The sequence below is a fragment of the Haliotis cracherodii genome, unplaced genomic scaffold (assembly GCF_022045235.1).
Source record: "Haliotis cracherodii isolate W230 unplaced genomic scaffold, xgHalCrac1.p SCAF_22, whole genome shotgun sequence".
Lineage (NCBI taxonomy): Eukaryota > Metazoa > Mollusca > Gastropoda > Lepetellida > Haliotidae > Haliotis > Haliotis cracherodii.
In genome coordinates this window covers 5736783-5761995 of record NW_027266278.1, presented here as the reverse complement: position 1 = coordinate 5761995, position 25213 = coordinate 5736783, and the positions used below count along the sequence as shown (strand labels likewise).

Below are 25213 nucleotides of genomic sequence, written 5' to 3'. Positions count from 1 at the left end.
ATTAGTCCCTTAAGCCCGAGTTACTTCCTATCGAAAAGGGGAGTTCCGGGAATTATGTTGTAGACTGGTTGAATTGGTGTATTGTTTGGAATCATCGCGCAACCAACATGAGCGAAGGTTTAGCAAGAATCTTATCCAAGCCGGATTTCAACCCGGAAAATTGTAAGAATATACGAATATATTGCAATGTATTAATCATATTTCATTTTCAGTCAGGCCTTTGACTTGAGTATGACACAGCTGTCATTCTGATCTTGGACATTCATTGTAGTGTCTGACTTGAGAAAAGTCAAGTAAATATTCTTGTCATGTGGTATCGATAACTTTCGTCCGGACATCCCTACATTTTGGTTCTAAAACAAGGACTGAAATCCACAAATATGAATAACAAATGTTTGATCAATTCCCCCCACACTTAAAGGGGCACTGATCTAACGCAATTCCCCGGGACTGGTTGTTGCCTTTGTTATTGTTTTTTCCCAGTGAGTACCCGGATGTAGAGCAGAAATCTAGACTAGCTCGCGACCTCTGTTGCGCCATTCGTAAGCGCATTAGTCACTTTTATGGATACCGGTAGTAATAAGAGCGTATGGTCACATTGATCAACAAAATGAAATACAGTTTTCGAGATAATAAGGAAATGTAGGTATTTTTGTGGGTAGCATCGGTAATGGTGACGAAGTTTTGATATGTCACTTGCTTGGTAATTTTGCGATTTTCGTTTACACTATTTTGACTTGCAACACAAAGTAAATATTTCATCTGAGCATTGCTTTTTTTATAGTGTGTATATTTTTTTACTGTCAAAATGTGTAACATATTTATTAAACGTATAAATATTCAGTTATTTTACAAAGTGACTGAAAAACATTTCCATCTGTATTATTATGATAACGAATTCCAAACATTTTGATGTTTAATGTCATCACCAAGAGACTGAAAATGTTACGTTGAAAAGTACATTTCTATGTTGTTTGGCTTCTAATCCTACATAATAATCTGTTGTGATGTTTGTAGGCCCTTTTGATCGTCTTAATCAATCTGGACAGATCTTTTAGTCAAAATGACTGAAATATTTACACATTTTATAAATTGCCTGAGAGAATCACATTTTACAAATTGACGGTAATCTATACACGCTTAAAAGGAAATGACCTGTGAAAACAATGTCTATCGCGCATTGAAGAATTTCCCAACCAAGACGTAGAGAAACAAGAACGAATCGGTTCAAATGAAGGAAAACAAAATGCAAATACCATAATTACAACTTACCAAATTTATGTGTATAAATAGGCAGCTTCCTTGTTCGAGGAATGTATCCGTGAATATCCACACAAAGGAATAATGTCCCACTCATCTGCAGCTATACAAAATAACTTATTCGATGTCACGTGTCTCTGTAACTATCAAATATTCTAAAAGATATATATCGTTTCGGGATATTATAACCAGTGTTCGTTTCTCAACTGATCACTTGGATTGTTTCCAAGGGTTGGCTGAGAAAGGCCACGTGACAACTATTTTCATAACGTCCACGGTTCCTAAAACATCCACTGAGTTTGATAACAATGAGCAACCAATCAACGTATTATCAGTTAACCCTTTGAACAAAGTATGTTGTTTTTACATCGGCACTTCACGCCATGACATGAGTGTATTCCCTTTGTTTTAGTAAACCTAGACATGTAAACACTCACTTTTGACATATCCACTGTGCAAGATAACAGTGATTAATCAATCAACGTATATTTTCTGTTAATCCTTTGATGACTAGGAACGATCCGTTGATTTACCTAAAAAAGTAAATCAACTGATCATTCATCTCTTGCTGGGCTGCCACGTGCATATTACATAACGCACATTTCACCTCACTTCAAACCTGGATATAGATTGAATAATTACCCCAGACACAATAAATGCCAAATGAGAACCTTTGTCAGGTAATCTAAGTGGTGCTACCACTAATTGTACCTGTAATAAATTCATTAACTGAGCATCAAGTGAATGACGACAAATTCACAAGTGTAGGGTTATACGAGAAAACGTTGATGACAACAAGGGAGTAGTAATCGTATTATCGACGCAATCCGAAATCCGAAAATGCTTTCACTGCATGGATACCTTTTTTTTTAGTATTAAACTATAACCATCTGGGGTATTTCCAAATGACGACTTCCGATGAGCTCCGCCCTTCTTTTTGTCTGTTTGTTTAGGCTGAAGAAATTAATTAACATGCGCCCTTTGTCGAATCTTTATAGATCACATTTAACTAATTAGTGTTTATTCAAAAATGCGTAAAACAAATATTGCCTCCAGCCTCCAAGTTTATTTAGCTGTCCTTGCAGACGGTAGCCCAGTCTCTGGTCACGCTCAGTTCCGTTGCGTATCATCCGGGTACTCACAGGGGAAAAGACAATAACAAAGGCAACAACCAATCCGGGAAATGGCGTTAGATCAGTGCCCCTTTAATGCGAATTCTGATTGGCAAGCGCTGGATGTTTCGACTCAAACCGTAATAAACGCGAGAATGCGAGATCGCGACACCTGACCAATGTTGGTATCTCGCGATCTCGCGTTCTTGTGCTTTTGTGTCAATTGCCTTTTCAGTCATATGCAACTATTTTCAAAAACGCGAGAACGTGAGATTGCGACCCTTGACCAATGTCGCGATATCGCGTTCTCGTGCTTTTTCTGCCAATTACCTTGACAGTGACCTAGTGGCTCAGTCCTCTGAGGCGTCGCAATTCGCTGTGTACGTAAAGTTGCGTCCCTTGGGCGTGCCAGAAACCTATGATGGTGTGTTTCGTCCCATTTAAAGCTGACAAGCCAGGGAATAACTAAAATATAAATACTGTTCAAAGCGGTGTTGAGCCAAACTCACTCACTTATTCAGAGCCATGCCGGTCCCTCAGGCTGGATATTGGGGGTACTTACTCAGTATAAAGATGTTATTGTTTTCTTGTCGAACTATTTAAAGGGGCACTGATCTAACGCAATTCCCCGGGACTGGTTGTTGCCTTTGTTATTGTTTTATCCCAGTGAGTACCCGGATGTATAGCAGAAATCTAAACTAGTTCGCGACCTCTGCTGCGCAATTCGTAAGCGCATCAGTCACTTTTATTGGTAGTAATAAGGGCGTATGGTCACATTGATCAACAAAATGAAATACAGTTTTCGAGATAATAAGGAAATGTAGGTATCTTTGTGGGTAGCACCGTTACTGGTGACGAAGTTTTGATATGTCACTTGCTTGGTAATTTTGCGATTTTCGTTTACACTATTTTGACTTGAAACACAAAGTAAATATTTCACCTGAGCATTGCTTTTTTTTAAAGTGTGTATATTTGTTTACTGTCAAAATGTGTAACTTTTTCAAATTTATTAAAAGTCTAAATATTCAGTTATTTTACAAAGTGACTGAAAAAAACATTTCCATCTGTATTATTATGATAACGAATTCCAAACATTTTGATGTTTAATGTCATCACCAAGAGACTGAAAATGTTACGTTGAAAAGTACATGTCTATGTTGTTAGGCTTCTAATCCTACATAATAATCTGTTGTGATGTTTGTAGGCCCTTTTGATCACCTTAATCAATCTGGACAGATTTTTTAGTCAATATGACTGAAATATTTACACATTTTATAAATTGCCTGAGAGAATCACATTTTACAAATTGACGGTAATATATACATGCTTACAAAGGAAATGACCTGTGAAAACAATGTCTATCGCGCATTGAAGAATTTCTCAACCAAGACGTAGAGAAACAAGAACGAATCGGTTAAAATGAAGGAAATCAAAATGCAAATACCATAATTGCAACCTACCAAATTTCTGTGTATAAATTTTAGGAGCTTCCTTGTTCGAAGAATGTATCCGTGAATATCCACACAAAGGAACAATATCCCACTCGTCTGCAGCTGTACAAAGAAACTTATTCGATGTCGCGTGTCTCTGTAACAATCAAATATTTTAAAAGATCTATATCGTTTCGGGATATTATAACCCGTGTTCGTTTCTCAACTGATCACTTGGATTGTTTCAGGTGTTTCACATAGGTGTCAAGTCTCAAGGGTCGGCTGAGAAATCCCACGTGACAACTATTTTCATAACGTCCACGGTTCCTAAAAAATCCATTGAGTGATAGATAACAATGATCAATCAATCAACGTATTATCAGTTAACCCTTTGAACAAAGTATGTTGTTTTTACATCGGCACTTCACGCCATGACATGAGTGTATTCCCTTTGTTTTAGTAAACCTAGACATGTAAACACTCACTTTTGACATATCCACTGTGCAAGATAACAGTGATTAATCAATCAACATATTTTCTGTTAATCCTTTGATGACTAGGAACGATCCGTTTATTTACAAAAAAAGTAAATCAAGTGATCATTCACCTCTTGCTGGTCTGCCACGTGCATATTACATAAGACACATTTCACCTCACTTCAAACCTGGATTTAGATTGAATAATTACCCCAGACACAATAAATGCCAAATGGGAACCTTTGTCAGGTAATCTAAGTGGTGCTACCACTAATTGTACCTGTAATAAATTCATTAACTGAGCATCAAGTGAATGACGACAAATACACAAGTATAGGGTTATACGAGAAAACGTGGATGACAACAAGGGAGTAGTAATCGTATTATCGACGCAATCCGAAATTGCTTTCACTGCATAGATACTTTTTTTAGTATTAAACTATGACCATCTGGGTTATTTCCAAATGACGACATCCGATGAGCTCCGCCGTTCTTTTTGTCTGTTTGTTTAGGCTGAAGAAATTAATCAACATGCGCCCTTTGTCGAAATCTTTATAGATCACAGTTAACCAATCAGTGTGTATGCAAAAATTCGTAAAGCAAATATTGCCTCCAGCCTCCAAGTTTATTTAGCTGTCTTTGCAGACGGTAGCCCAGTCTCTGGTCACGCTCAGTTGCGTTGCGTATCATCCGGGTACTCAAGGGGGAAAAAACAATAACAAAGGCAACAACCAGTCCGGGGAATTGCGTTAGATCAGTGCCCCTTTAAGCACTATAAGTTCTGTCAGTTAAAACCCTCCCACCCCACCCCTGGGGTTCCAGTGCATGGTATCCTTGCAGTGCCAAGGCATGCTTAACCTGTGTGAAAACCCATCCTTTTGAGGTATCATTGATGCACTGATCTACTTTCATCTGGCTACACAGGATATTTTAAGAAAAACATCCATTGACTGGCAGAGTATTATAAACATGTTACTTTTGAGCTCAAATCACATAGCCAGGACATTTTCTTACCCCTCATTCGAAGACAATTCATTATTTTATTTAAATCCATGTTTAAACCTGACTTACAAATTATGCTCAGTAAGCTTGTTTGTCTGTTTTACGCCACACTCGGCAATATTCCAGCTACATGTTGACGGTCTTTGAGTGACATGATTGACGTCATGAACATCGATCCAAGCAATTGGGACACAATGACATGCATCAACCAAGTGACTAAGGCTGACCATCACCTCTTATGACAAATACCTGCAATCCTTACCTGCAATCACAACAGGTCACACATTATAATCTATCAGTGTCCGTATATCCATGGCCAATGCATGTTGTAACTTATCGGCTTATGTAAGAATCAACTAATTTGATTATGTTTCCAGGTTTGTCAGCACTGAAGTGGTAAACGTCTGAGACCTGCATCACTTTGGGCTTTCCTCCCAAATTAAGCTGACACGCCCTGATATAACTTGAGTACTGTTAAAAGCGGCGTTAAACCTCACTCACTCACTCTTATGGCATGAATTAGTGCTCATGCTATCAACCCTGGTTTACCTGCTCCAGACTAGATTTTTTTTCCATGGTTCTGTGATTAGGCTTGAATCTTAATTTCTCAGAATAATTTGGCATTTGAAAAAGGTGAGATGACACAAATACAAAGCCAGTGAACATGATAAACAGAAATTCAGTTTGTATATCTTACTTTTACAGTTGTGGCCAAGCTGACATTCCATGGAGATCAGAATGAATTACTTGACATGAAACAGAAGGTGCAGATTCTCAATGATGAGACTGCACAAGCTCTCAAGAAGAATGTCTACAAGAACTACACGCAGTTCATCGAGACTGCCAGGGAAATATCAAGTAATTTGTTTTACTTCTTCTTGTCATCATTTATTTTATATTTATTTTAAGTAACCATGGTAATTTCAGCAGCGGTAGAAACTAACAGTTTTAGTCCACTAGTCCTTATAATGATAACATACAACAAAACTCTTTAAAATGTCAGAATTTGTATCCTTAAATTGTTTTTATTTCCAGTTTCAGGCAAACATGCAAACTAACAGTGTTTTGGTTTTATTAATTAATTTATTTATTTAATCATATGTTAATTGTGTTACCATGGTTACAGTTCTGGAGGGAGAGATGTACCAGCTGAGTCACATGCTGACAGAACAGAAGGGGCTGATGTCCTCCATGATGGAGATGTCTCTCGTTAGTGATAAAGGTAGGTAACCATGGCAACAAGACAGTAGGCCACACTTGTTTGTGATAAAGGTAGGTGACCATTGCGACAAGACACTATGCCACACTTCTTAGTGATAAAGGTGGGTGACCATTGCGACAAGACACAAGGCCACACTTGTTTGTGATAAAGGTACGTGACCATGGCGACAAGACACTATGCCACACTTCTTAGTGATAAGGGTAGGTGACCATTGCAACAAGACAGTAGGCCACACTTGATAGTGATAAAGGTAGGTGACCATGGCAACAAGACACTATGCCACACTTCTTAGTGATAAAGGTAGGTGACCATGGCGACAAGACACTATGCCACACTTCTTAGTGATAAGGGTAGGTGACCATTGCGACAAGACAGTAGGCCACACTTGATAGTGATAAAGGTAGGTGACCATGGCGACAAGACACATGCAACATGGCAAAAGATTTTTGTCTGGTGGCCATGCATTCGTCTTGGCAAACCTATAACAAGCAGCAACAATCCAAACACCTTATCAGTGGATGTTGGGATATCCAGACACATTATTCCCGAAGGCCTTGTTAAAAAAAGCCTTGGTATTTGTGCTCTAAGCATCATGACCATAGCATGATAGACTTAAAACATGCATGTAGTCTCTTAGCCCACAACCAATTTGGTTTTGAAACATCACATCATAGCTGCATCAGATCAGGTTGTTATCTCCCTCTGTTGGTCATGGATCTTGAATCTCAGATTTGGTCAGTGTTTGAATATGAACCAATGACTATCAGCACCATACACATGTTTGTGAGGTTCTCTAAAGTTACTTTGGGTTTTTCTCCCACATTAAGCAGACATGCCTTGACATAACACATGAAACTCTCACGTAACCATGGTAACTACTCACTGCTGTGAACACTTTACAATCAGTGATTATCTACTTTCTGTAGCGGTTGTTGAGGGTCCAAAGGAAGAAGAAGAACAGGAGAGCCCAGAGGAAGAAACTCGGAAAAACCTGGCCTTTCTATTGGAGAAAGTTGATGGCTGCTCCGTAAGTATATTGGTCATATACTTTGTTTGATTGTTTTTTGTTGAATGCCGCACTCAGCAATATTCCAGCTATATGACGGCGATCTGTAAATAATCAAGTCTGGACAAGACAATCCAGTGATTCACATCATGAGCATCATTCCACGCGACTGGGATATGATGACATGCATCAACCAAGTCAGCGAGCCTGACCACCCTATCCCGTTAGTCGCCTCTTATGACAAGCATGGGTTGCCGAAGGCATATTCTACCCCGGATCTTCACAGGTCTACAGGTCATATATAACCTTGTGGAGAATGTTTCAGATGGTTTGATGGTCTAAACTTCACTTACTCCAAACATTACAGTCAGGGTAGGATGACACGCAATCACCCAAGTCACTGACCACCTGATCCACACAGTCACTTCTGAGAAGTTTATGTTGCTGGGGATCTGTTCTAACCCATCTTCCTGAGGCAAGGGCGTTAACTGACTAAAAGTCCGCCCTTGCCAAACTAGGCTAGAATTTCCATACTTGGTCATAGCATCATATATCTGTCATATCCCTTGCATTTGCTTCAAACAAAATGGCAGTGCCTAGTCAAGACAATAGGATCGATAATCAAGATCTATATTGTTGTAAAACGTGTCTCACCCCACGAAGTGTATGAAAACATTATCAAAATATCTCTCAACTGCAAATCCTGAAGTCAACTGAAATCTGCATGTTGAAATCAAACTGGATACAAACTGGATGTCTAGTTCGCTACGCGATTGTGATTGGGCTCGTTAGTTCAGCCTTAATCTCAGCCTAGTTTGGCAAGGGTGGAAATTTGACTTTTAAAGTCAGTAAATTCCTTTGCCTCTGGAAGATGGTTCTAATCTGGACTCCCTACCAATGTTTTGGTACCAGTCCACATTGGAATTGAATCTTGGCCACTGTCTTGAAATATATGCCAATTTTGAACTATATTACCTATGTTTTGTCAACCGCCTTTGTGGTTCGATCCCCAGCCGTGCCATACCAAAAGACATTAAAAGATGGTACTTGTTGTTACCCTGCCTGGCGCTTGACATTAAGGGGCTAAAACAAGGACTGGTGGGCTCGGAGTCAGGATACTGTGTCTGAGTGGGGTATTCATGTTAAACTGCAGCATGGTATCTCAGTGGGCTAGCACTATAAATCGGCATTAGTCGGGGCTAGTACAAGCAGCCACACACACGCACACACACACTGTATATAAGTGCGATAATCTTGAACGCGACACCTCACGACATTTGTTTTTGTCAGAGTGTAACAGAGGTACCAGGCAGGCAGCTGATCCACGATGGAGACCTGATGGAGCTGGACACGGAGACATTTACCTCGATACAGCGTGTCCACGCCTTCCTCCTCAACGACAGCCTCATGATCGCCACCTGGATTCCAAACAGGTGAGTCGACAGTCCGCAGCTGAACAGTAGGGACTAGCCTGCCCATACAATTGGAGTCATGGGTGGCCCAGTCATCTGAGGCAGAGTTGCCTCCCTTATGTGTGCCAGTAACCTATGATCGTGTATTCGAATCTCGGATTCACTGAGATTATTTTTCTAGGTCTGTCGGCTAGGTCTGTAATGATTCACCGATACCTACAATATCATCGATACTTAGGTACACACAATACTTGAATCATCAGTTTGTGAGATTGTGATACGCTATAAATAGAGCAGGAACTGATAGAGTTACCTCAAGTAATGGCAGAAGTAGCATAGCTCTACCTGTAAGCATGGCAGAACACAAGGATGTGGTAGCCGATTAACTGTTACATTTAACAACCATCCCTTTCATTTAAAACTGTTTTCTTTGTTAAAGTTTATTAGATAACAATAAATAAAAGAATTTTTTTAACTGTATTTCAGTGATTTCATCATTTCTTACTATTTGATGTGATGTGTCGTTCTATAAATGGTATCGTCAGTCCGTATCATTGTATGAATCGTATTGCAAGATACCTGGCGATTCTCAGCTCTACTGTCGGCTCTGTCCCCGTGTCCATGGGTTTCACCAAAGTTGTGAACGTGCATGGCTTTCCTCCAACTCAAGCTGCCACCCCATGATATGACTGAAATACTGTTCAAAGCGTTGTTATGCAAGTCTCACTCCCTGTCAACCGCCTCCGTGGTCTAGTGGTAGAGCGTCTGCTCGGAGAGCGGAAGGTCCGGGGTTCGATCCCCGGCCGCGTCATACCAAAAGACGTTAAAAAGATGGTACTTGTTCTTACCCTGTCTGGCGCTCGGTATTTAGGGGCTAAAACAAGGACTGGTTGGCTCGGAGTCAGTATACTGTGTCTGAGTGGGGTATTCATGTTAAACTGCGGCATGGTATCTCCGTGAGCTAGCACTATAAATCAGCATCAGTCTGGACTAGTACAAGCAGCCACACAAACACACACGTACATGCACGTCGCTATATAAGTGCAATAATCTTGAATGCGCCGTTAAACCCCATTTCACCTCACCTCACCTCACCTCACCTCACCTCACCTCACTGTCAGTCATTCGATCAAATTCCCCAAAGTGGGAGCAGTCATGTAGTTGAAGTATTTGTTTGTCCAGCTAAGTTACAAGTGTTGAGCCAGTCCTGTTGGCAAGTATACTACTCAAAAGAAGTTAAGGATCAGTTGATTCTTTCCTATTCCTCAAGGTAATCTCTCATGGCATGGCAGATTAACTATAGTAATATCATGAATATAAAAGAATCGGATATTCCTTCACTTCTTTTGTGTAGTTTAGTTACCGTGTTTGTCAGAGCTGGGATCAGAGACCCAAATGAAAGTCTGTGGCATTGACAACAAAACAAGTTGCCTCTTACATGGCTGTCAAGTTTAGTATTATTTGTGTTTTGTGTGGTCAAGTACCGTAAACATGTTCGTTTGTTCCTTTGTTTAGGCGAGGAAACGTAAGGTATCGTTTTCAAGGGCTGTATGAGCTGGACAGTTTAGCCATAGTCAACGTCAAGGATGTTGGGCCAGTGAAGAACGCCTTCAAGATGCTCATGTTCCCGGAGACCAGGATTTACCAGGCAGATAGCACTAAGGCCAAGGTAAGCAGCAGACCAGGCGTGATATTGCTCTGTACTCATAGCTTGTGATGGAATATTCTTCTTCTTCTTCTCCTCACGCCAGGGCCCCCAGTTTAATTCCATTGCTCGTGTCCCCTGTCGTAATATTGCTGGAATGTTCCTAAAAGCGGCGAAAAGACTCACTCACTCACTCACTCACTCACTCACTCACTCACTCACTCACTCACACACTCACTCACTCACTCACTCACTCACTCACTCACTCACTCACTCACTCTAGTGGTAGAGCGTCTGCCTGGACAGCAGAAGGTCCATTGTTTGATCCCCGGCCGCGTCATACCAAAAGACATTTAAAGATGGTGCTCGGTTTTACTGTGTCTGGCGCTCGGTTTTACTATGTCTGAGAGGGGTATTCATGTTAAACTGCGGCATGGTATCTCAGTGGGCTAGCACTATAAATCGGCATCAGTCCGAACTAGTACAAGCAGTGCAATAATCTTGGAGACTCACTCACTCACTCACTCACTCACTCACTCACTCACTCACTCACTCACTCACAGCCACCAGCATCTGTAGCCACATCAAATGTTTATAGAATAGCCTCATCTCTCAAAACACCATGTTAGATATTTCCTTGATGACATGTAACCATGGTAACACAGAGGCAGTGGCTGGACATCCTGGAGGACACGAAGAAGAAGAAGGTGGCAAAGGACAAACAAAGGAAAGAAGCTGCTCTACGATTGGCCGAACAGCAGGCAGTGGCAGCCGAGGTTGCGACATCTCCGTCAGCAGAGGCAGCTACTTGTGAGTCCAAATTCCTAAGTTTCGTTGATGTTACTCTGAGGAAAATTGAAGTGTTAAGGGCCGACCTCGAGCGTCGTGGAAAACAACTCTGTTTACTTTATTGACTGTTATCAGTTATGTCTCTTCGACTTGTCCTCATTAAACTCGGATCTTAGTTCACCTAACTCTTAAACAATGATCCAAGACATTGCATTATTGGTCACTGAGAAAGTTTTTCATCCGACCAGTTAGAGCTTTCCTTACCAGATCAAGAAAATGACAGCAGAATGTGTTTTCTAGTAATGGTTAACACAAGCATTCCGAACGACTCTTATGGGCTGTAGGATTGATCTCTCGCTTCAGTGGGATGAGCACTGAAAACGGAATAGCTCGTGGGAAGCCCTACCATACAATCTCAGCCATCTGTAAGACAGTCACAAATTTTCGTTTGTTCAGTTTTCAAATTTTGAATTGATACTTTTCGAGGCATAGTCTTGAATGGAAGTCGCCAGTTTGAAACTTTTGACATAAAGTTCAAGAAAGTTTTTTTCTGATTGGCTAATGTCGTCTTCTTGTTAGTCATTTCATTGGTTGGTCAAAGTTTGTGAAAGGCTGTTCTGACGTGACATGTAATGGGATGTCCTCAGTTTGTTTAGCAGTAGTGAGAACAAAGATCCGATTTTGATGAGATTGGTCCTGACACACTGTCTTGGAGTGCTGGACCTGTATAGCACTGAGACCAATGGTTTGCTGTAGGATAGGAGATGTCGACCTGGGCTTGATGAAGATTAGGATAATCGACAGTGAAGCACAGTTTTCATCTTATTTGTTTCTAAATATCCATTATTGACCACAAGATATAGATGCTATCAATATGCATGAGAGGAGTTCTTGTTTGACTGGAAAGAGAACAAAGTTGTTAAGCTGGGAATAAGTTTGGTTGTTAGGGATACAAGGGAGGTAATTATGACCTAATATACCTTTGTGAACATGTCCTTATAACAGGGTATATTTGGGATTAAAATGAATGGCACTGTAAATGAATGTCTGTTTTCTTTGTTTTATTTCATCTTTAGAAAGTATTGGTATATATAAATAGGCAGTATCAATGTTAGGGGCGAAACAATACAGCAAGGTCTGTTTTCTTCATGTTATTACATCTTTTTTCAATCTGTTTATTTGTACTTGAGGCCTCAGGCCCATATACAAAGTATACAAAAATAAAAAATTTCCATCAAGGTGATTGTGGTTCATCATACTTATATATTCAATGATAACATAGTGTACAGTAATTAATGATAACATGCTCTCCTCACAAGTGAATTACAGAATTTTAGCAAGTTTTCTACTATAGGCATTAGCTGGATCATAATCATTCATTAAATTAAGAAAACATTTGGATGTGCGTTTCCTTGAATATTTCTTTGGTACCAAAAGATTTCTCATGCTCAAATCATTAAAACATGGGCATTTCATTATTATGTCGAATTCATCCTCTAACTCACTTAAACTACAATTCTGACAGATTCGTTTACTTTTTTCAACATTTTTCCATCTTACATCTTTTGAAAGTATTGGTATATATAGGCAGTATCAATGTTAGTGGCGAATCAATACATCAAGGTCACGATATGATACATATCATGATACGAAGGTCATGATACGATGCATACATGATACGCATATTTACCTTAATCGTGTACAAACCTCTTGACTAGAAATTACCTTGGAGTAGGTTCAAGAGAGAAAGCTAGCTGTAGACACATATTCGTACACATAGTGTCTATTTTTACTAGTGAACTTAAAAACGCTAATTACAAATTTTTTTGCGATATTTGACTGACAAAATTGTTGTGGGGTCACTAAACAGGTAGTAAGTAATTCTTAGCAGTGCGTCGTCTTGTATGAATACAGTCAAAAATGTGTCGTGTATTGACTAATTGTAATGTCGCATGCACTCACGATGCATCGAATCAATGTCAGCTGTTGATATTTTAGCTTGTCAACGACATATTGTCATCGGTCAGTGAGCAACTGTAGTACATTTAGAATGTCATGAGGTATTACAGTATCCAGGATCTCTGGTTTCAGCATTTACACTAGAGGAGGAGGATATTGATTATCTGAGTGCTGATTGGCTGCTGGAGCTCCCAGAAGACCTTGACATGTGCATCGCGCAGCGCGACTTTGAAGGAGCAGTGGATCTAGTTGAGAGAGGTGGGTCACTGAACCTCAGAGTCAAGTCTGGGACGGGTAACTTGGGTACCCGGGTCGGGTGGGTACTGAGCAGGACCAAGGTACCCATAGGACTACCCGGACCCGTGGTTAGTCATGTGATATATTGTTTAATGACAAAAAGTTTCTAGAATTTTATGGTTACACTACTATGTTCGCATTTCTTTCTGACTATGCAACCATTCCTTCTGACTTTTCATATGGTTGAATAAACATAAAACTTAATTCAACTTCAGTGTATGAATGACCAGATTGTTTAATACATGTATCCAAATACGTTTTGCCAGGGCTATGCTAAAAATGTTCCCAATCGGACATTTTGAGACATCTCCTGAGACCTACAGTGGGTACCCGGATAGGGTCGGGTAATAGTGGGGTGGGTACCTGGGTAGGGTCAGGTAATAGGGGGTGGGTACCCGGGTAGTAAATTTGGACTCGTCCCAGCCCTAGTGGAGTCCTGCAGATTCTGCATTTAAGAAATAAACGACGAGTGGGAGTTGTTTATCGTACAATAAAACACTGCAGGGAGAATAATCCGTGAGATATCAACATTTTGTTCAGCCTTCTAAAGAATGTCAATAAAATGTACAAGCTTTTGAAACATTTTTAAAACATTTACCCGCATTTAAGTTGTGATGACTCCCTGAATACAGTCCGGCCCCGGCAATGTTGGACAACTCCATTTGATGTACAGGGGGGTTAAGTTTGGAATTCTCACAATTTTAAAGTCGATTATCTGCACCTTTTCTTCCAATACCGATTGTCATATCTCTCTCAGTTTTGGGTGTGATTGTTCGGTCATTGCATTTATATGTGTTTTCCTGCGACATCCATCGGGAACAACTCACTCTAGACACTTCCCTTGCAAAAATAACATCATCATACTTTCCAGATATGAATTCATGATTGGACAATGTTTTATCGTGAAATAAACCATGTCTTACCTTACCTGATGCTACACAGTCCTATAGGTGTAGCATCAGGTAAGTATAAAAACATTGCATTTAATCAGAAATGCTCATGCTTTGTTCTTGTTTTTTGTGATTTATCATGTAGCTATCTTATATATATATAAAGGGGTGAGAATCTTCTTTTAGTGACCACAAATTTGTTAAAATCTCATGGGTTCCCCCTAAACACCCCCATATTATGGACCTTGCTCCATTGCAAAGAAGTTTCAGCTGTAAAGGAAAAGATCCAATTCTCATCCCTGTATATACTGATACAACGATATGATGACAAATATAATTTGATAGTTGATCATGATGATCCTTTTAAGTTTGAGAAAGATGATGATAAAGAGTAAACTGTATGATGACGTGAACACTGATCGGAGGCAAGAGTTTGTGCTTTAGCCAATGACCATCTGAAGGACTGCCCACGGACGCCATCGGTGAAGGAGTTCCGAGCCCGCATCGACCACCGCGTCAAGCAGCTCACCGAGGGCTTGTTGAGCGAGCTGCAGGTGTCCCCTGAACGCTCCCTCCGAGGGGGGCCACGAGCTGCCAGACGAGCTGTCACTCAGCTCATTCGCCTCGGCAAGTCAGCACAGGTCAGTTTTCTACAACACGAAATTGTTAATTGAAATTACTATGAAGGAATTAACGGTTGTTTACAAACATGAAGTCATCAGGTGTATACCATTTTAATTTGCTCATGTAGAGTGAAAAGAAAGATTCGGTACCACCAACAGACCAATCAAAGGGGAGGTTCATAGTAGAATTTGAAATAAAATTCAATATATGTATTTAAAGTTAAATATTTAATGCATTCTTTGATTGGCGACATTTTTTCCTGATATATTAAGATAGTTTCCAAAAACATTCCAGAATTTCTGTTTGTTCTGTTTTCAAGTTTTTAATTATAGTCTTGAATGGAAATTGCCAATTTGAAACCTGTGACTTATGGCTTGAAAAAGCTGCTTTCTGATTGGCTAATGTTGACTTGTTAGTCATTTCATTGGTCGGTCAGAGTTTGTGAAAGGCTGTTCCTGTAATGGGATGTCCTCAGATCTTAGTTTAAGCAGTAGTGCTACAAGTGTAGCATTATTTGCCCTCTTCAAATAGCAGACAGACATCCCTTCCAGTTCATCAAGATAAGTCATATAGAAGTTCTTGTGATACTGTAAATCTTGAAATTAACGCGAGCGTGAATTAAATGCGAAAAATGCAAGTGGTCTTTGCTTGCATTTTTAAACATCGCATTTACATCGCATAGACATTTTGGATAGCAGAAATACCAACTTACATACGCTGATATATTGCACATCACTGTTTATTGAGCAGCACTTGTATATAAAGTATATAAACAATGTCATTCAAACACTAATTACGTCCTGTGAATTGTCACTGCTGGGGTCAAGACAAGAGTTCTACTCACTTATGTCATCACTGATCACACCTGCAAGTCCAGACAGACACCACCCTTTGTTCTTTGCAACTGCATCAAAGGCCGACACAAGCCAGCGCGCATGTATTGTTTTTACTTTACTCAGCGCTAATAAGCGGTGCTATTTGGTGTGTGATTGGATTAATGTAAGGTTGGATTAAGGTAAGGATTCTAAACCTGACTGAGGACATCTTTAGATAGAAATCCACTGATGCTTGAGAGGAGGGGGTGTCGCATTCATATTGAGTCGCATTTTTGGTTAGGGTCCAGTGGTTGCAATCTTTTGGAGACGCATTAATTATACGATTTACAGTATATAATGTGACATATATATGATGATAGTCACGGTAGATGGTAACTTATAATTTCACCTGGCATTGCTCTTTTGATTATCCTAATTGTGAAAAATGAATCATGTATTGATTAAAGGCAAGTAGGCTATCAGTGACTGTGTTGTTGCCAGGCCTGCGAATTGTTCCTGAAGAACCGGTCGGCCATCATCAAGTACAACATCCGCCAGCTGAAGTTCGAGGGAGCGACGGCGCTCTACATCCGCTGTCTGTGTGGCGTCTTCTTCTCCAGCCTGTCGGAGACGGCCAGGGAGTTCCTGAAGGCCTTCCCAGACCATTACGGCTGCTTCTCAGGTAGACACACTCACTCGACACATTGTGTAAAGTTGCATCCCTTTGCTGTGCCAGGATCAGAGGTTCAAATCCCATGTGATCCTTGGTCTTGCTGTAATGTAACTGATAGTGGTGTTGAACCTGACACACCCAAGGCTTGAGGTGAGGTGAAATGGGGTTTTACGTCGCGTCCAAGATTATTGCACTTATATAGGGATGTGCATGTACGTGTGTGTTTGTGTGGCTGCTTGTACTAGTCCGGACTGATGCTGATTTATAGTGCTAGCTGACTGAGATACCATGCCACAGTTTACATGAATACCCTACTCAGACACAGTATACTGATTCAGAGTCGACCAGTCCTTGTTTTAGCCCCTTAATGCCGAGCGCCAGACATGAGTACTGCATGTGTGATCTGTTTGTGTTCCAGCCTTTGTGGTCTGGTTCCTTATTGTCGTGACCGCCTCCGTGGTCTTGTGGTAGAGCGTCCGCCCGGAGAGCGGAAGGTCCAGGGTTCGATCCCGGGCCGCGTCATACAAAAAGACGTTAAAAGATTGTACTTGTTGTTTCCCTGTCTGGCGCTTGGCATTAAGGGGCTAAAACAAGGACTGGTCGGCTCGGAGTCAGTATACTGTGTCTGAGTGGGGTATTCATGTTAAACTGCGGCATGGTATCTCAGTGAGCTAGCACTATAAATCGGCATCAGTCCGGACTAGTACAAGCAGCCACACACACACATACACGTGCATGCACGTCGCTATATAAGTGCAATAATCTTGGACGCGACGTTAAACCCAATTTCACCTCACCTCACCTCCTTATTGTCATGTCCCCTCTGAGTACTGCACGTGTGATCTGTTTGTGTTCCAGCCTTTGTGGTCTGGTCTAAGCAGGAACTGGAAGCATTTGTGGCAACCTTCTGCCGGCAGGTTTTCGAGAGCAAGTCCAGTCTGACCACCGTCACCGAGTGTGTGCAGATGTCCAAAGATCATTGCGAGGAGGTTTGTTTGTTTGTTTGTTTGTTGTTTCACACCACATTCAGCAATATTCCAGCTATATGACAGCTGTCTGTCAATAATCGAGCCTGGACCAGACAGTCCAGTGATTGATATCATGGGCATCAATCCACGCAATTGGGATGCGATGACATTCATCAAACCAAGTCAGCGAGTCTGACCACCCAATTCCGTTAGATGCCTCAATTCCGTCTTACGACAAGCATAGTCGCCTTTTATGGCAAGCATGGGTTGCTGAAGACCTATTCAACCCCGGCTCTTCACAGTAGGTACATGGTTGAACTGAGTATCGCCTGATATCTTGCGATACAATATATATCACGATACACCAACAAATAGGAAAAAATGATGAAATCACTGAAATATAACTCTACAACCTCTGGATTCAAACATATACATTTATTATGTCAAAAACAAAACAAGAACAAAACATCCTCTATCACCACGTCCTTGTGTTCCGCCACGCTTACAAGTTGCGCTATGCTCTGTCTGGCTTTATGGGAGGTAACACTTTTAGTGTCTGTTCTATGTGTGGCGTGTCATGATCTCACAAACTGACAATTCAAGTATCGTCTATACCTTAGTATCGATGATATCATAGTATCATTGAATCGTTACAGCCCTAGTATGTGGTACACGTGGTTCAGATGACATCTGAGTTATTCTTGGTTTTCTTGTGCTGTTGCACTGATGTAGTTCACCTGGATCAAAGTTCTGTCCGTCATAAACGTTGACATCAATTGACTATTTTGCACATATTCCAGTTATGGTATCTCTTAAAATAGTCTACGGAGTGAGTGAGTGTGGTTTTACGCTGCTGTTAGCAATATTCCAGCAATATCACGTCGGGGACGCCAGAAATGGGCTTCACTCATTGTACCCATATGGGAATCGAACCTGGGTCTTCAGGGTGACGAGCGAACGCTTTAACCACTAGGCTACCCGACCGCCCCAAATTGTCTACTGAAACTAAACCGATGTTAGACATGTCCTTATTCAATACTGAAAATGTCATTGTGGCTCATTTTGCCAATTTTTGCAAGTATCATTATGAAATTATATGGTGATGGTGAAATTAGGTTTAAGGTCGCGTCCAAGATTATTGCACTTATATAACGATGTGTGTGTGTGGCTGCTTGTACTAGCCCAAACTGATGCCAATTTATAGTGCTAGCTCACTGAGATACCATGCCGCAGTTTAACATGAATACCCCACTCAGACACAGTGACTCCGAGCCGACCAGTCCTTTTTAAATTAGCCCCTTAATGCCAAGCGCCAGAAAGGGTAACAACAAGTACCATCTTTTAACGTCTTTTGGTATGACGCGGTCAGGGATCGAACCCCGGACCTTCCGCTCCCCGGGCGTACGCTCTACCTCTAGACCACGGAGGCGGTTTGAAATTATATGGAATGCAAAAGAGGACTATTGAATACTTTTACTGGCGGACATACATCTCATAACAATATATCAATCCAAATTTATTATGACATTTAGACCTACAAATAGTCAAATTAAAATCTGGTTAAGTGCAGTATCGTATGGCTCTAGTTTTTGCGTAAGAGCATTGCTTTCGTAGCCTCTCACTTTTATGTTTCTGTGTTTCAGTTGAGTGCTATTGGCCTTGACCTTGGCTTCTCACTGGCGGGGATGTTGGACACGCCCCTGCGTCGTGTGATCGACGAGTCGCGAGACCAGCTGGTAGAGGGAGTCAAGTACAGAGCAGGGGTAAGCACGCACTTAGGCTTGTCCTTGTACAGTGAAAACCTGGCTGTCTGTTACTCCAGAAACCTTTCCCACAATGCAATGAGGCATTGGGGTAGTGTTGTGGTTAAAGCGTTTCCTCACCACACTAAAACTAGATTTGATGTGGGAGGAAAGCCCAAAGTGATGCAGGTCACAGAGTTCTGTGATAACCACGAGCACGGGTATGGTGCTGACAGACCTAGAAACATAATTGCAACAAAGTGGGATTCAAACCCACAATCATAGGTGTCCAACGTGCCCAAGGGACGCAACTCTGCACAGCGAATTGCGGCACCTTAGACGACTGGGCCACCCACACCCCTCTCAACTAACAAAGATTTATTTGTGTGAATATTTGTTAATCAAGACAGTTGTGTTTAACTGTCTGTTGCATCAGTCATTACTTCTTTAGCTCCCACATGCAGGACGTTCTTCATGCTATCAACCACTAGTTCATCGGGTGGTCCTTAACAGATTTACTACTGTAAGATGAAAGAATCGGTGGTCTGAGCTGTTTAGATTGGTTCTTGGACAGGGGTATTTTTATAAGTCATAAGTTTGAGAAATTGTAACTGGTGCAATAATAGTGTGGCTTTGGACGTTGTTGACATGGAAAAACCTAGTTTACTTAATGATTTACGTATACATGGCAACCACATCATTTGAAAGCAAGAGAACTTTGTACTTTGCCTTTAGTAAAATACAAAAATTGTTGGGCACTGAAAATATAAAATGGCTTCATAATGATTATTATGTATATTTAATGTTATGCATTACATCCCCCTTCTTTCAATCCTATGTGGGAAACATGCCTGAAAAAAGTTTCCAAATTCTAAAAACAAATCAGGGGGCATGGGTGGCCCAGTTGTCTAAGGCGCTGCGATTCACTGTGCAGAGTTGCATCCCTTAGGCACGCCAGAAACCTATGATTGTGGGTTCGAATCCCGGTTCGCCCCAATTATGTTTCTAGGTTTGTCAGCACCGTACCCGTGCTCGTGGGTTTCACCAAAGTGGTAAACGTCTGAGACCTGCATCACTTCGGGCTTTCCTCCCACATTAAGCTGACACGCCGTGATATAACTGGAATACTGTTAAAAGCGGCGGTAAACCCAACTCACTCACTCACTCTAAAAACAAATCACCTGAACACATCCCAGCATCACCATGTTCACCACCATGTATCTTTGTTTTTAGGATGACAGATGGCGACCGATGAATCACTTGAACAAAACTGACTGTGACAAGTTTGTAAGCGACATGTCTGAGATAGGACTCGGGCTGGTCAAGTCAATGGTGTATGGTAAGTAGTGCAAACGGGTTTTGTTTGGTCGATTTTGTCTCCTTGTAACGAGTTTGTGATCACACAAGATCCTCAGAGATATTGCAGCTTATTGAAACTGCAGTATTGATTCTTGTGCTCGTAGCTGGACTTGTGCTTGTAGCTGATAGTACAGCCGATCCAGACTTGATTGGTTACAGGCTGAAAGCTGTCATATTGCTGACTGTAACTTATAAAAAGTATTGTTCGTTAGTAGTTTGACGCCGCTCTTGGCAATGTTCTCACTATATGACGGCGGTCTGTAAATAATCGTGTCGGGACAAGACAATCCAGTGATTGACATCATGAGCATCGACCCACGCAATTGGGATACAATGACATGCATCAACCAAGTCAGCGAGCCTGACCACCTGATCCCCTTAGTCGTCTCTTGCAAAAAAAAGTAACATTCCCTCACTTTGTAGACAGTCTCTTTCTGTTCATTCACTCACTCACACTCGCTTGCTTGACGGCCTCATTCACTTATTCAATAACTCACACCTACTTACCTACTTATTCACTCACTCGCCCAAGCATCAACACGTTCTATCACCTTCTTGCCTACTCACTCACTCCACTGCCTACTCACTCACTCCACTGCCTTCTCACTCACTCCACTGCCTACTCATTCACTCCACTGCCTACTCACTCACTCCACTGCCTACTCACTCCACTGCCTACTCACTCACTCCACTGCCTACTCACTCACCCCACTGCCTACTCACTCACTCCACTGCCTACTCACTCCACCGCCTACTCACTCACTCCACTGCCTACTCACTCACTCCACTGCCTACTCACTCACTCCACTGCCTACTCACTCACTCCACTGCCTACTCACTCACCCCACTGTCTACTCACTCACTCCACTGCCTACTCACTCCACTGCCTACTCACTCACTCCACTGCCTACTCACTCCACTGCCTACTCACTCACTCCACTGCCTACTCACTCACCCCACTGCCTACTCACTCACCCCACTGCCTACTCACTCACCCCACTGTCTACTCACTCACTCCACTGCCTACTCACTCACTCCACTGCCTACTCACTCACTCCACTGCCTACTCACTCCACTGCCTACTCACTCACTCCACTGCCTACTCACTCACCCCACTGCCTACTCACTCACCCCACTGCCTACTCACTCACCCCACTGCCTACTCACTCACTCCACTGCCTACTCACTCACTCCACTGCCTACTCACTCACTCCACTGCCTACTCACTCACTCCACTGCCTACTCACTCACCCCACTGCCTACTCACTCACTCCACTGCCTACTCACTCACTCCACTGCCTACTCACTCACTCCACTGCCTACTCACTCACTCCACTGCCTACTCACTCACTCCACTGCCTACTCACTCACTCCACTGCCTACTCACTCACTCCACTGCCTACTCACTCACTCCACTGCCTACTCACTCACTCCACTGCCTACTCACTCACTCCACTGCCTACTCACTCACTCCACTGTCTACTCACTCACTCCACTGTCTACTCACTCACTCCACTGCCTACTCATTCACTTTATCACCTACTCGATCGCCCTACCACCCACTCAGTCACTTACTTGCCTACTCACTCACTCACTCACCTACCTACTCGGAGCGTTGGGTTAGCCTAGTGGTTAAAGCATTTGTTCATCATGCTGAAGACCTGGGTTCGATTCCCCACATGGGCACAATGATATTGCTGGACTATTGTTAAAAGCGGTGTAAAACCATACTCACTCACTCACTCACTCACTCACCTACCTACTCGCCTACTCACTCTTGATGTTTCACTTCTTCTAGACGAGTGTTTCATCAGTCTGACGATGAACACCACCAACTTCTCCAAGAGTCTGCTGCTGTTCTCGGAGGACCTGTTGAAGCTGTACGCCGTGGACCTGGAGGAATTCATCGCCGACGCCATCACCACCGTCTTCAGCAGCCAGATCGCCCACTTCGAGCGTTCCCTCAAGTCCCCCAACTACACTCAGGATGTAAGTGCTGGAGTCTGTAGACCCGAGAACCTCATTCAGAAGACCCGTGAAGATTCCGGGGTAGAATAGGTCTTCAGCAACCCATGCTTGCCGTAAAAGGTGACTATGCTTGCCGTAAAAGGCGACTAACGGGATCGGGTGGTCAGGCTCGCTGACTTGGTTGATGCATGTCATCGATCCCAATTGCGTGGATCGATGCTCATGATGTCAATCACTGGATTGTCTGGTCCAGATTCGATTATTTACAGACCGCCGTCATATAGCTGTAATATTGCTGAGTTTGGCGTTAAACAACAAACCAACCAACCAACCTCATTCAGAAAGTAGTAGTAGAAGTAATAGTAATAATAATAATGATGATGATGATGATGATGATGATGATGATAATGTAATGAATATAATGAGACGGCCCAACACATTGTCTGTAGATGCCCAGCTTTGGCACAAACACAGTATCTTAAGCGACATGATGGAGGCAGATGGATTCAGATGGTCACAATGTGTGACGTGTACCCCTTTCAGATACTTGGTAAGAGTAGATCTCACGTATGAGTTATGCGAGACTATTGGAGCTAGTTTAACTATTGCGATTGTGTTGCAATAGTAGCCCACACTATTGCAATAGCATTGTGATAGTCGTCAACTAACTGCAAGGCTTGATAATTATTTTAGTCAATGTAATAGAAATGAAAAGTTTTGCTGACTCAAAGTCGGCCGTTTTCCTCCCTGTCCCTACTCAAACCAAAGGGAAGTAACTCTATTGTCAAGTTGTCATCATCAGGCAGGTTTAAAATTCGCAGATTTTATGTTGTATTTATAACTAATTGCAGCTATACTATTGACGATACTGTTTTTTAATTCCTATCGATGTAGTGCAATCACAGGGCAAACAATTGCAATCTCACTCACTCACCAAATTCAAGTCAGGTTTGTCCCTGTGCAGAACCCGGTATAGAACGGCGCCATAGTCACGAATGCATGTCACAAGATCAACTATAAGTGATTGGGGAGTTGCCGTAATATAGCTTGAATATCGCTGACAATGGCGTATAACAACATTCACTCACATATACTCCAAACAAAAATGCAGTTTGTCACAGGGTTAAACTTCCCAACATGGGTACAATGTGTGAAGCCCATTTGTGGTGTCCCCTGCCGTAATATTGCTGGAATGTTGCTGAAAGCGGCGTTAAACCATACTCACTCACTCACTCACTCACTCACTCACTCACTCACTCACTTATAGTCAAGAGATGTTAGATTGGTTCGACACAAAAACGAGCATACTGATATGTTGTGTGAATCAACGCTGATGAACGCATCACATGTGACGTCAATGATCCTTGACTCGAGATGCACCATTTGTCTCGTGCAGGATTAGCGTGTAAAGTTTGGAAATCACATGCAGCATATCGTGATAAGAATAAAGACACTGTGGTAACACTTGATTTAGTTGAAACATATTTTATTCTCATGAAAAGGATTGGGCACAAGTTATCACAGCTTAGAACGCCCTCTCCCATAGATTTACATGTCAGCTTATGTTAATAAATTAAATGACAAAAAGGAAAGAAAAGAAATAGAGAAATGAATGTACATTCACATTGCTCACTCAAACCTTTTTGTTTTCTTTATATATGTATGTACATTCCTAAAAATGCTTTCGTTTATTTCGATTGATTGTTAGTGTTGTCATTAACTGGTACACATTGGAAACATCTCTTTATAACGTACATACTTCTTTATATGTTTCTGTGGTTCACATTTCGTTTGGCAGTGAGTATATTTTAATTTTGGATATTTCGACACACTAAAAATGCAGATTTAATAAAGAGGTTTTCGGGAAGCAGTTTTTCATATTGTAACATGTCTTTGTTCCATGCTGATTTTGTAAGGAAGTGACAACTAAGAACAGATATTAGTGATGTCATTTGATTGTGATGTCATGGTGACTGATGATGTCATGGGGACTGATGATGTCATGGGGACTTATGATGTCATGGGGAATGATGATGTCATGGTGACTAATGATGTCATGGTGAATGATGATGTCATAGTGACTTATGATGTCATGGTGACTGATGATGTCATGGCGACTGATGATGTCACAATGGTCTGTAAAGCATTGTGATGCAGTTCCATTGTAGCAAGTTGCCTTGGCGATATCACTTGATAACACACACGCCAGTTTGGATGATACACATATTTAAATACTCAGGTATCTTTTCCCTTGCAGCACAAGTTCATCCTGAAGAATGCTCAGTTTGTGTTGGAGAGTGTGATGAGTCTGATTGAGATGCAGTACAAGAAGCACGGCCTCCCCTTCCCCGCCCAGCTGCAGGAGGTGAATAACCACTACAGGAAACTCAAGACTCTCTCCAATACATGATCTACACTACTGCTGCAACACGTCGGAAGTGTGCCACGTTGCTTGGTCAAAGACTTGGAAGCAGTGGTTTGAGAGAAGCTGTCATTGATCCAAAACTAAAGTGTGAAGCTATGTGTCAGAAGACCTGTGAAGATCCGGGGAAGACTAGGTTTTC

At 41.8% G+C, this 25213-nt stretch overlaps 1 protein-coding gene across 1 annotated transcript; it reads left to right on the top strand.

Annotated features, from left to right (window-relative positions):
• The first annotated feature begins 32 nt into the window (after nt 1-32).
• LOC139471240 (exocyst complex component 8-like) lies at nt 33-25213 on the top strand. The gene is made up of 15 exons (XM_071253538.1): nt 33-162; nt 5986-6138; nt 6407-6502; nt 7429-7529; nt 8799-8941; nt 10436-10589; nt 11231-11375; nt 13446-13571; nt 14945-15141; nt 16441-16621; nt 17471-17601; nt 19224-19343; nt 20556-20661; nt 22480-22670; nt 24907-25213. The coding sequence occupies exons 1-15, from the start codon at nt 108-110 to the stop codon at nt 25057-25059; spliced, it is 2052 nt and encodes a 683-aa protein (XP_071109639.1). The 5' UTR covers nt 33-107; the 3' UTR covers nt 25060-25213.

What these genes read in the sequence shown, in the direction of transcription:
- LOC139471240 (XM_071253538.1), top strand. Translation starts at nt 108, where the DNA reads ATGAGCGAAGGTTTAGCAAGAATCTTATCCAAGCCGGATTTCAACCCG. An exon ending in AGTGGATCTAGTTGAGAGAG is followed by an intron (nt 13,572 to 14,944) that starts GTGGGTCACTGA and finishes TTTGTGCTTTAG; the next exon opens with CCAATGACCATCTGAAGGAC. An exon ending in GAGTCAAGTACAGAGCAGGG is followed by an intron (nt 19,344 to 20,555) that starts GTAAGCACGCAC and finishes CTTTGTTTTTAG; the next exon opens with GATGACAGATGGCGACCGAT.